The following is a 13,422-nucleotide window of genomic DNA, read 5'->3' as shown; positions in this document are numbered from 1 at the left end:
ATCTCATAGGGTTGTTAGAATTAAATGAGACCAATGATAAAAAGCAGCTTCCAGTACAGTGTTAGAAACATGACGGATATTTCAGAAAAGGCAGCTGTTATTTTTTGAGGGGCAGCCCAGCTTGAATTAAAGCAGGTTAAAACTCACTGGTAAACCAGAGACGTGTCCAGGAAGCTCTGTAAAGGAACTTATCTCAGTGAAAACAAAGGAAAAGCTAAAGAGGGAAGAACAAAAGTTTAAATTGAAAAAAAAATGAGCAGTGAATGACTGAAATCAAAGGAATTGAAACTTCAGGATGAAGTGAGTTTCTGCCATCTTAAAAGAACAGATCACCCCCACCCACTGCCAACCAAAGGTAATGAGAGCATACCTAGAGTACCAGCTTAGCCTAGAATGCACAGTGAAAGCCACAGATGGCAGCCAAGATCATTCCCAAAAGCTGTGCACACATAACCAGGAGAAGACTCCCTTGTCTTTCTGGAGGAACCTGTGAGCAAGTGCTTAACCTTGGGCCATGTGGAAAGAAAACAACTTGAAGTTTATCCTAATATGAGTAATTGCAGTCAACATCAACAAAAAGTTCTTACTAGAAAAAGGGGTGGGTGTGAAAGAGTATGAACCTTGAAATATATAGAGTCTATGAAACTACTCATCTAAGATAGTAGAGAAAGAGTTTCTCTGGGTAGACGGTTTGTAAACAGGAGTTATCCTCTACAAGGTAACTTTACCTTTACCTTTGATTAAATCTCTGCTGAACATGCCACAAACAGTTGTACTTTCTTAAACAGAAAGTACAACCATTTGTGACTATCTTGGGCTTGCATCACTAGCCTCAGTGAACTGCAGACAGGCTGTTCTATCTCCAGTCTGTATTGGGTAGTGACCAGATAAAATGGAATTTAGAACTTTATTTCAAGCTTCAACACAAAGAACCACTAGCCAATGGAAATGAACCCGGCTCAATGAGACCTGTACAACTGCTTTGGAAATTACGATTTAATTGGACAATACCAATTCTGTTATAGAATCCCAAAGAAAATTCTAGTTCTATAAGGGACAGTAAGTTTACTTCAGTGGCCCATGCTGCAGAGTTAACAGGTCAGCCTTCATAGACTTGAAGGAGTTTGTCTTCAAGAACTTTAAGTTTGCAGCACAGGTAAATTAGAAAGGAAGAAGTTAAGACCTCTTAGAATTAAGGAGAAGAAAGTTTCTAGGCATATAGGATGAAGAGTTTTATTCGTGTGAACATATAGAGTTCCTGAAGAAGTTGATGTTTTAAGTCCTTGGATCTCGCATCTACCAAACCTAATCTGTCTACTCCAAACTTACAGAAACCCAGAGAGGTGTGAGAGAGGTATCTTGTTCAAGTTGTAATTCCAGATGAGGCAGAAATCAAGCTAAATGTAGTGAACTTGTGGGGATAGAAAGTGTAAGGTGTATTAGATACCAGAATCTTCTGATGATTGTCAAAGGAGATGGCTTGAACTCTGTGGTATAAGGAGTTAATCTTTTATGTTACCTACCTGTCTCTCCTATTGTGAGGTGGAGGTTAGGGTCCATACATAGTAAATATATGGGATTCCAGGTCATGCCAATCATTGGACTGTTGATTTTTGGGGGTGGACATCCAAAACCAAAGAAAAAATAGAACCATAAATCAAAGAAAATCTAGAGGAAAAGGGCAGGATTTTGATCCTGAGTCTTCTACAGAACAGGAGACCTGATCCCCTCCTCAGGTTTATACCTGAATCCAGTAGACTAAAAGAACTAGAAGCTGTAAAAGTACCTTCCTGAGAGATCCAACTGAAATTATTAGCTGATTATCACAGGAAGGAAAAATAAAAGCCATGTTTCAAGTAGCTGTTGACTTACATTGGTCATTTCCAAAGACCAGAAGATAGCTGTTCTACCTTGGGGGATGAGACAGGAGATCAACTTGTAAATCTGGTCATATGCAGTAGAGCACAGTGAAGAATGGACACCTTGCTGTAACCCATATTATAGCAATTCCTTACCTTTGGGGAGATTCTCATAGGCTGGGGACAGATATAGTAGTAGGTTTCTTTCCTAAGCCCATTTACCAGAAAATTTAAAAGAGACAAAGACACATTTTATGGAAGAAAGATGATGATCACAGTAGAATGCCTGGGAAAAGCAGATTTCATTCATAGGAAAAATTTTAAAACAAAAGTTTGTTGAAAAAACATTACATTTAAGTTGCATTTTTAACTCTAAATGAGTGTCATGATTTTTTCCTTTGAATTGAAGTAACCTTTCGTTCATTCTCCAAGGATTAGGTTAATGAAGTATGTGGATCACGTATATTTTCCATATCACTAAACTTATCCATGAGTATTTGCCTAATGTGTTGGAAGACATCCAGATCAACTTCAGTTAGTGTCAGTTTCAGTTCCTAAAAGTCAGGCGTATGTTTAGTAAATGCTAATTTGATTTAAAGAGGCCAGATCACTGGAGAACAAAGTAGAATTTAAGCACATAACTAGCCTCTTGAGATCAAGAAGAAGCACATTGGAAAGTGCCTACAATTCAAGGAACTAGTCATTTGGGGATGGGGGTGTGTTTACTTTAAATTAAAAAAAAATAAAAAAACTGCTAAAGGAAGAAATCTTCTAGTTCATATGATTGCTTGGCTGTTGTTTGGACTTTGGATAAACTCAGGCTTGTTGGTCAAAAATCTACTTTATAAGCTGACAGAGCTTGACTTAAATGCTGCAGACACAGCCCTGGAAGCTTACTAATTCCAAATGCTCTTTAAGCATTATTCTGGAATAAAGGTCAGGAATAAAAAAAAAAAAAGGTACTCTACCCTTTCCCTGAACCAATTCACATTAAATAGACCTAATGTTCATATCTTCTGAGATAGTAATTCCTAGTTAGAAGAACTCAATGTGCTGGTCATGTTCAGAGGTCATGTTTAGAGGTATGATAAAGTATGTTGGTAGGCGTTGGTCCTGGTTACATCTAAAGCCCAGATGGGAATGGAAGCTTTGGGACTGGGAATTGGGGAGACTATTAAACAAACATTGAAGTATCCCATATTCTCCGCTCACTCATTGGAAAGAAAAGGATCATAAACCTGAAAAAGCCTTCTTATCTTCTTTTGGGTTAGAAGAAGCCATGTGGAGCATGGGGCTTGTGAGAGTTATTTTAGATAACTAAGACTGACCCACGGAAATTGAGAAGAGGTTGCTAGGTGAAGACTGAAGAAGGGTTTTAAGATGAGCCCAGAGGTTCAGCTTTGGATATGGAGGACTGCTGTGTCTAAATCTAAAATTACACTGATTGGGATTTTATATGACAAAGTGAAAAACTCACATAGAATTCTTTTTATTTTTCCATTTGCTTTTAAATTATGTTTCTCAAACTTCTCTGGATACTCAATCTATATTGTGTTTTGTCAAGTGCCATAAAGCATAGTGAAGATTGGCATTTTAAGATTCCAGATTTAAAAACAGGAGGCGGACTAACCATTGTGAGCAATATGAGGAGTATTTAGAATATTTGTGTCCCTCTGAGGCTTCAAATTAGGGACATAAATTTCGATTGTCATTTATTGTACCATCCATAGTGTCACAGAAATCCACCAATGGTGATAGGAAATGCCTGCAGATGCTAAAGGCAGACTAGATTATCTCTTTCATTGATGCTTTTTTTAGGCAAGAAAATTTTCTCTAGCCCTTGAAACCTAAGCAGTACACACTGGCAGAAGAAAATGAAGAGAAAAGCCTAATGTTTTATGCTTATATTAATATTCATCCTCACATATCATCTAGAATATGTAGTCAGACTGAAAGGAATCTAAATATTAATTTGACTGGTTGATTGGTTTGTTTTTTACTATTAAACTTCTGGTGACGAGAATACCTTCTTTATACATATTTATGTTCTCTCTAAGCATTATATTAAAAATGAAGTGAATGAAGTAAGTGTTCTTTGCTAACAAGCTATCCACTTGGCATATTTTAATATTCTTTTCTTCTGAGGGGTGAAAAGACTTCTTATTGGCTTTAATGGTTTGGAATACTCTCCTAAGGGTTTAAATTGAAGCCAAGGAATAGCCAAGCAGGATCTGACAAAATAGGAACATTTCAGAAACCTGTAAATACTAACTTCAGTCTAATCAGAGGTTGAGAAACTTTTTTGTAAAGGGCTAGATAATAAATTTTTAAGGCTTTACAGGCCAAGAGCTATGTGGCTGTCACCCACTATCTGCACAACTACTTGACTTTGCTACTGCAGTACAAAAGCAATAGAAAACAAATGAGTATGGCTGTGTTAAAAGAAAAAAAAACAATTTTACAATGAATTTCATATAATTTTCACATCATGAAATAATTCTTTTGAGTTTTTCAGCCATTTAAAAATATTTCTTAGCTCATGGGCTATGCAAAAACAGGCAACAGGCTGCATTGGGCTGGAGCCTGTAGTTTGCTGATCCCTGGTCTAGTATTAGAAAGTCTTAGAACTTGGAGAAAATGGTTCCATACATAAGTTTCTCTTTCTTCTCTTACATAGAGATGACAATCTGCCATGCCTCTCAGGAATGTTATGCAGATAAAATTAGAAATTGATGACATACAAATGCCAGGCAATTGTTCATTCCATTGTTCATTGGAAGGGCAATACTTTCAGCTAACTTTCTGTTGTAATGGTTGTAAAAACGATACCTTATCTCTGGAGTGTCTTTTTCTAAACAATGGGAAGCTGAGGGTTTTCTCAGGATATTGCAGGAAGAAGAGAGAGAGCACTTCAGTTTTATCTAAATATTTCCTAGCTTTCTTCCCAGTGGTTTCTTCCTGACTGTTTTGATACCTTTTCATAGCTTCATTCAACCTTGTAATCAGTCAATTTTGTATGCCGTTGCTTTGAATTTGGCAGGGAGAACTAAATGAGATGTATGGTGCACTGGGCAGAACCATTCATGATTTCCTAGGGTTTGGAGTCCAGATACCTCACAAGAGAAATTAATACTATTTTATTTCCATTTATTTCTGAAATGTGGTTCATGATATTCTTTTGTTTAATAGTAAAACAGCGTTGCTCGCAAATTTAAAATGTATTAATGTATTTTCAGGTTGTTTATAGTCATTTTCATTTGCTCTATTTAAAAATTTCAGGTGGAAAAACCTTGCAGTGGTGGTCAAGATTTGCTCCTTTATCCAGCTAAGAGAAAGCAGCTTTTGAGAAGTGAACTGGATGTTGAAAAAGTGCCTCCATCCCCACTACCTGCTCCAAAACAAATACCACCATCAAAAGGGTGTCCAACAGTTATGCCAGAAGATTTTAAAGAAAGAGTTGGAGAGCTGCTAGTGAAATACTCAAGTGGTCTTTGGGCCAGTGCACTCCCAAAAGCATTTGAGGCCATGTACAAAGTGAAATTCCCCGAAGATGCCTTAAAAAATCTTTCCTCGCTTTCTGATGTATGCACCATAGACTACATTTCTGGAAATCCCCAGAAGGCCATTCTCTATGCTAAACTTCCATCGCCCACTGACACAGTCCTGAAGGATGCAGGGCAAGCACATGGCGATTGCGATATCAAATCTATGATTGAACAAGAATATTTGCAGATAGAAAAGAACATTGCCGAAACTGCTGATACCATTATGGAGAATATAACAGTTCCTCCCTTAATCATTCCAACTGAGGCATCCCCATCTGTACTGGTGGTTGAACTGAGCAACACAAACGAAGTGGTTATCAGGCAAGTTGTATTTTCTAATTCTTTAGTACCCTGGTGTACTATTACTTGGCTATTCTTCACATGGGGGTTGAGGAAGAATAATATATTCTAAGTTCTATAGAGTTATAATGAAGTACAAAAATATTGTTTTTTTCATGTCTTGCACATTTCTCCCAACTGCCAGAACTGTTTTTGTTTGTATCTCCTAAGAGACTTAGTTTTTATTTCTTCTACATATGGTTATATAAATATATTTGTCTCTCCTAGTAGATGGCGAGCATCGAAGTACTTAAAAAGATTAATCTCTACATACAATCTTAATATTTGTTAAATGTTCAAAATATATAACTTATGAGAAAAAATTACTAACAGTTTTAAAAACTGGAATGATAATGTTTTCTGAACGTGGAAAAAAACCTACATCAAAAACATAATGGTAACTATATATGTCAAAAGAGCTAGTCCATAGAAAAAGCAAGTCATCCATTAGGTAGTTAATACTATTTAATCTGGGGTTCTGTGGCCTTTCTTAATATTCGAAATAGCTAAGTACCACCTTCAGAGTATAATACATCAGATTAGACCTTGGACCCAAAGGTGCTTCAGTTTTGAGCCTTTCGATATCATTGCCTGGGAGGAGTCATTGTCTAAGTGGCTAATGACAATTGGAATTACAAAAAACAGCCTAGCTCCAGATACTTGACGTGGACTTTTGGAGAAAATACAGAATACATAGAAGATATTGAAGTTTGAAGTTTCTGACTCAGGATATAGCTGGATCTCTCAAGGCATTAGCTTAGGGTGTGACTGTGGCTGGATAAAACAGGAGAAGGCTGAAACAGAACGAATCCAGGCTTCTTCAACCGAAATGTCCTTATGGTTTGCCCTGTTACTCCTCCAGAGAGTCAGCTGAGCTGGGAATGCCCAAAGACCACAAAAAATAAAGTCCTTCAATGAAAGAATAGATCAAAAATATCAAAGCTCTTCTATTTGAACAAACTAAGTCTGAGTGGATAATGTAATGAGAATTAAGTATCTTGGGATGCTCAAACTAGATGAATGTATAGAAACTTTGGAGAAGGCTTGTTTTGTACAGGGGTAGTAAACATATAAAGCTTTTATTCTAAGATGCAGTATGACCTGAAGATATAAATAGATTGCTAAGGGTTAGGGGACCCACTATGGTTCACTAATAAATTTAGGTAAAGGAAGGATGTTGAGCACATTGCTAACTTTTACTATTTGACATTCTTTTTAAAAAAAATCTAAATCTGCCGCCTTGGCAGGATCCTTCCGTATCTCTTACCAGTCAGTGGTCATTGGTCCTGTTGTCAGAGACCAAATACCCAGCACGAGCCTAGGTCAATCATGTGATTTCTGATGTTCTTACCACAGGTTTGGCAGGAATCTGGATGAGTCGAGGATTTCAATAGGAGGGTTCCAGTCTATTCCAGGATGATTAGGTCCAGGGTCCTCAGATTATTTAGATCCCTTTTTCCAGTGTAAATTTGAATGCCGGAGCCAGCATTGTGCATGTTCAGCAGAAAGGCAGTGTCTTCTTTTAGGGTGACCCTAGGTCATTGGCATCCCCCACTGCCCTAAAGACAACAAATTCCAGCTTGGCTGAGACCTGTTCTATACCTACATTGTAACCCAGGCAGGCAGTAGGCTCTTTTATGAGTCCTATAACTCATAAAGAGTCCAGAGAGGCACTGTAGCAGAATCCTCAGGTCAAGTGTGGGAATCTCTTGTCTCCAGTCTCAAAAATTAACTTTATAAAACTTTATACTTATGGCATACCTAAATTGGCCTACCTTCATTCTTTGTCTACTTGCTCAGGTAATTTGGGGACAATGTGTGACCTCATTCTTGCGACTCCCCATTGTCATACCAACTGTATGCCACTACTCCACCCAAGCTGTGTAGCTATCCTCTTCTGCCGGTTGCTGCAGAGACAGAAGCTGCCTGCAGATCTTGTGCTGCTTCTCACCACCTTCCTCCTCCCTGGCAGGAGTCTGTGCTAGGAAGTCTACCAAACCACGAGCTGCAGCCCGGGTCTCTGCCAGTTGAGTTCCCAAGGCTGTAGCGGCACTACAGCAGGTCCCATGAGACAACGGGTCCCAGGAAATGGGCACTTGGGCAGAATTACAGGTCTTCCAGGAAACTTTAGAACCAAGAATGCAGCTGCATTCCACGCAGTGCTTTAATATTTGTAAAGCTCAATTCATTCCTACAGCTGTTTCTGGAGTGAATAATATGCATGTAATAAATGGTTTTTTAAATAGCCATTACCTCAAAAGAGGCATTTTTTCCATTTTGTATAGGACCCTTTAAAACTTTTTTTTCTCTAGTAACACATAAGTTGACTATGGTGTCTTCTGCCCTGCAGATAATTACCAAGAATACATGTAACCACTCCTAAAGGAGTAATCTCTTAATGTTCTATAGGACTACTTGGACCCTAGGTAAAAACTAGAACAGTACAAAGAACAGTGTACTTATGGCATATCCCCCAGTTCCCTGGCCGGGTGACAGCATAGCCTTCTAGCTAAAAACCCTTCATACTATGGCTGAGACAGCTCCTGTTAAAGGAGCCAACCTTGACTCACGAGATTTTACATCCTGGAAGGAGGCCTTTGATGGAATTGTCTCTGGGGACCAAAAGGCAAAAATAAAATAGTCTCTTTGTGGCAGAAGGGAAATAGTATGTTTTGATAGCATGAATTGGGACAAGGTGACTGCAGTTGTCAACAGCAGAAAATTGTAGAAAGAGATTTAAAAGAAATTCTGAAAAAATACTTCTCAGAAAGCAACAATTTAAAAGGTATTACCTAGAACATGTTATCTCTTTTAAGGGTGTCAGAACTCAACATTTTGTTGTAATGTGTTTAAATTTGTTCAGTAAGTTGGGGAGGGATTATCACATACTTGTGTTTAGTGTGTGTAAGGCTTTATATTTCTCTGATAAAATTTCATTGGTTTTCAGAGCTTGAGCTTTGTTCAGACCCAGCCTTAGTGAAGGCAAAATTAGATGCTCTTGATTGAACTAGGTAAAGGATGAACTAGATGCTCTTCCAGTAATCTGCAAAGATCTACAGCAACCTTAGTCAAATCTTAAGTCAACTCTTGGTTTTCTGGCCTCCATTGGTGTCTCCATTTTCCACGGTGTTTTCCTCTCTTCTCTTCCCTGGAGTCTTTCCTCAGCCTTATCCTCCTGAAGATTCTCCAGCTGCTGGATAGTTGTCGAGCAATTGCTCTGTTTTGTGGTGTGTTGGACCGTGTTCTTTTTTGCATCAGCTCTACAATATTGTATTTTCCTTAATCAAGATATAAATGTTGATAAATACACATTCTCGCTACTGACATAAGCAAGTCTGAGACTGGAACCAAAGGTGGCAGTAGAAAAACAGTAATATTAATGAATTCGTATAGATTGCCTCCTTCTACGTTACTTCATTTACGTTCTCTTCCTTTAACTAATTCAGGTATGTGGGCAAAGACTATTCTGCTGCTCAGGAGTTAATGGAAGATGAGATGAAGGAGTATTACAGTAAGAACTCTAAGGTCACGCCAGTCCAGACGGTGCAAGTTGGGCAGTTGCTGGCTGTAAATGCTGAGGAGGACGCTTGGTTACGGGCACAGATCATCTCAACAGAAGAGAACAAAATAAAGGCAAGCACTGTTTACTTTGTCATAGCATTATGAAGACAAGCACATATATTTTCAAATAAAATGTTGCTTCTAATGGTGTATCCTAAGGATACGATAAATAAACTGTATTTAGTTTTTTTCAGAAGTTGAAAAGATAATATCTACAAAAGATTAACGCCGTCGACTTTTAAGTAGTGGTAGTTATATTATCTTAGAGTTTTAGTTAAAAAAAAAAAGGAAAAAAAATTCTCCTCCATTGGAGTATCTGTAACCCCTAATCAGGAAGAGCCCTTTATTCCCATTCTCCAGGAATATATAATAAATACTAATCAGAGCTCTGTGGGCTTTTGGTTAAGGTCAGTACTTTGGAGTGAGGGAAGCAATACAGATCAGAGTAAAAGACATTCTTCCTCTCCCCAATTCCACCGTCAGCCAAGGAGAACCCCAAACAGGACTCGAAATGTGCTCTGAGTCTTGCCCTCTCAGTCATTTTGGAAGATCAGAGAGCTCTTTCACCAGTCTCTTCCATCAACAGGCTCTAAGACTCCCAGATTTGGCCACATTCCTGGTGGTCAGCCTCTGCGCTATTGCCCCTTCGTACCCTCAGTGCAGAGACAGAACTAGAGCTCTTGCCCTCAAGATACAGTTTTGTCTAGATTTTGCAAGCACAGAAATACACTTCTATTTCTTTGGCCTCTGTTTCATAATATAAAACCTGTTCCTGAAACTAATATAATATTGTATGTCACTATAATTGAGAATAAATTTTTAAAAATTAAAAAATAAAACCTGTCCTTTGTGCCAGCGTCAGCCCCTGGCAAATACTCTCTTTTGTGTTACTAAGTTCAAATAACCATTCCATGAACCCAGGCCTAGGTCCATCAGGTGCTCTCCCCTGAAACCCCTGCCTCCAAGCGCAGTGTCAGGTGGTCAGGAAGGGATGCTTCTGTTTCTTACCTAGTTTGTTCAGTAGGAGAGGCCCTGACTTTCCACCTACCTTTTGCCATTCACAGAGAAATTTAGGAAATTCCTTAACCAAATCTACAGAGATAAAACTTTTAAGTAATTTGACCTGACTTAAAAGAACTGAAAACTGCCTAAGAGTTGGAGAGTTTCTTATAAAGTTAAATACCCATATGAAACTTAAGGTTTACACAAGAGAAGACGTAAGTCCACAAGAAGGTTTGTACACACGTTTGTAGCAGCTTTATTATTAATCGTCCCAAACTGGAAACAACCCCAATATTCACAACAGGTGAATGTATAAACACATTGTAGTTTACCCAAATAATGGGATACTATTCAACAATAACAAGGAATGAACTACTGAAAACACAGTCACATGGATAAAAACTCACAGACCATCATGTGAAAGAAGCTTAACAGAAAGGAGTTACACTGAATAATTCCATAGCAATAATGTCTGAGAACAGGTAAAATTCATCTGTAGTTACAGATCAGTGATTTGGGATAGGAGGTGGAGGCAAGTAAATTGCAAAGGGGTAAGAGGGAACGTTTTGGACCTGCAGACGAGGTCTGTTATCTTGATTATGGTGATTATGTGGGTATGTACATTTTTCAAAACACATCAAACTATACTTTAAATGGGCATTCTTTATTCAATATAGGTTATACTTAGATAAAGTTTGAAGAAAAATCTAGAAAAAGTTAAGGACCAAGCTGATAACTGGACCAGTGGAGAGCAGTGTAATTAGCAACTTGGGCACTAGTCTCGACTCTGTCTGTTTAATGGACGTGTGTCCTTGGTCAAGTTTCCCCACCTGGGTCTACAAAGCAAAGGCATTGGACTAAATGATTTGGAGTTTGAGATCTTGGTCCCCAAAGACTCTGCTTAGCTGTTCCCTATCTGTATCTGGAATGCCCGTCCCTGGAGACATTACATGTATGAAAACTCTCCGATAAAGAGCCCCTGTCTTCACTGGCATTGCCTCTGGGAAAGAAAACCACAAAGGGGTCAACCTTTAACACACTTGTATTTGGGGGAGTGGTGGTGGGAAATGCTTGGGAGAGGGGACCAGAACAAAAGCCAGAGCGCCCCTCAGTGGAAGGTCAGGACCCCAGGAGGAGAGATGATATTGGGGGAAAGGGTGGGGTTGGGGAGTTAGCATATCTCAGAAACCTTGGTGCAGCAGCGGGCAGGAAGTCTAGGTGATCAGAACCCAGTCACTGGGGCCCCATCACTGCTTTCTGTTCATTAAGAAACTTGAGTGGCTTCTAGTTGATAGGAGATAATTGGCCCAAATGTTCCTAGGTAAACTTCTACTTCCTGACGATTTCTCTGCCTTTAGAAAGTTCAATAAAACTTAAGCTATTTGAAGGCATAGAGATTGCTTATGAAGAGACAAACTGTACACGAACTCTAGTGACTCATTAACAGTGCAACAGTGTTTACAATAAATACTGCAAATGCTCCACAAAGATATCTCCCAGTCTGAAATCCACAGGACAAAAATCACTTGGGCCTCCCTTCCTTCCTTCCTTTTACTGTGGGAGTTTAAGCTCTGGAGTCACTTAAGCCTGAGTTTGAGTTTCAGCACTGCCGTTTCTAGCTGTGTGGCCTCGGGAAAGATATTCAACTTCTCTGATTCCTTACCTGTAAAATCGGATTCTATCATCATGCTAGTATCTGCTTGATAAACTTTTCATTCTCCCCCCGCCCCCACTATTCTGGATAGGGGGACAAGACAGACAACAAGTCTTTGTTCTCAAGGTTACACTGTAGTGAAAAAATACAGGTAATGAACAAGTATACCATAAATAAATGAGACAGTTTAAGACCAGTGAAGAAAATAACTAGGGTACTGTAATAGAAGATAACAGTAAAGGAAAGAATAAGCAGGAAGATGGGATCTGGTTTATTGGCTTCAAAGATTGTTCCAGAACCTGTGCGGGGAATGGATTATAGTAGGACAAAGAAGGAAAGTAAGATCAGTTAGCTATTGCAATAGCTAGTAAGTAACTTGTAACCTGAATTATGGTGGCAGTAGTGGAGACAGGTAGTAGGACACCTTCAGGGTGTATTTTGAGGTAGAACTGATAGGATACTAATTCACTGGATGAGAAAGGTAAGAAAAGAGAAGATTCAGGATTGCTGGGTTTGGGACTTAAACAATTGGGTGGAGAGTGGTGCCACTTATTGAAATTGGGAAGTCAGGGTGAAGAACCAGTGTATAGGAGAATTAAGACATTGTAGGACCTGTCAGGTTAGAGATTAGCTATCAGGTTTCACATGGATGAGCTTGGAGCTCAGGGAGAAGTTAGGATTCGAGATATATCTGGTTGGGAGGCATCAGCATATAGGTGCTATTTGAAGTCATGGGACTAGGTTAAGATCACCTAGAAAAAGAATACCCATAGAGAAGAGAAGGGGACCTGGAACCAGGCTCTGAAACACGTCGCCGTTTAGATGGTGGGCATTAGAGAAGCAAAGAAGACTGTAGGAATAGCCAAAGAAGAAAGAAAACCAAGAGGGCAGGATCGTGGAAGCCAGAACAGGAAAGAGTCTCATATAGGAGGGAGCGACCAGCTGTTGATCGTTGCTGAGAGCCGCGGGCTGGCGTTACGAATAGCTAGGGTAGCTTGATATACTGTACAGTAGTAAGCTCTCAAGACAGCAGCAGTTGTAGCAAATCAGGAAACAAAAGCTGCCTGATGTTGTTCCCCACACCTCCCATGAACCAGACAGGGGTGAATTTTTCCCTTTATCTGGAGAAACCTCAGCTACTTAGCAAGTCTTGTTTCTCTTGAATGGTACTATGCCTACAGCAAGTACTGATTCCCTCCTTGCTTCCCCCAGACCTTGATGAGTGAGAAAAAGGAACATGTGGTCACCCGCTGAGGCTGGTACCAGTTTGACCTGACCCAGACCCACATCCAGTGATGTCTACTGATTACTCAGGTGGCTGTGAGACCTTTGGCCACTTGATGGTGCCAGAGAATCAGGAATGGACTGGGGCCTGACGCCTGGATATGAGCCTGCTTGTGCTGCTCCCAGGGCATTAGAGAAACACTCCTCACCACTCCTCACAGAGCAAAGGACACAGGGC

At 39.5% G+C, this 13,422-nt stretch overlaps 1 protein-coding gene across 2 annotated transcripts in view; it reads left to right on the top strand.

Annotated features, from left to right (window-relative positions):
* TDRD7 (tudor domain containing 7) overlaps window positions 1–13,422 on the top strand; it is a 61,214-nt gene that overhangs the window by 25,379 nt on the left and 22,413 nt on the right. For both annotated transcript variants that reach the window (XM_015589062.2, XM_006911555.1), the window contains exons 7-8: window positions 5,139–5,725; window positions 9,190–9,376. In XM_015589062.2, the coding sequence (XP_015444548.1) occupies window positions 5,139–5,725; window positions 9,190–9,376 (774 nt within the window). The remainder of the gene's footprint in view (window positions 1–5,138; window positions 5,726–9,189; window positions 9,377–13,422) is intronic.

This window comes from Pteropus alecto, unplaced genomic scaffold (assembly GCF_000325575.1).
Source record: "Pteropus alecto unplaced genomic scaffold, ASM32557v1 scaffold114, whole genome shotgun sequence".
Classification (NCBI taxonomy): Eukaryota; Metazoa; Chordata; class Mammalia; order Chiroptera; family Pteropodidae; genus Pteropus; species Pteropus alecto.
The sequence above is the reverse complement of the archived record's forward strand: the minus strand, read 5'-3'. Positions and strand labels throughout refer to the sequence as shown.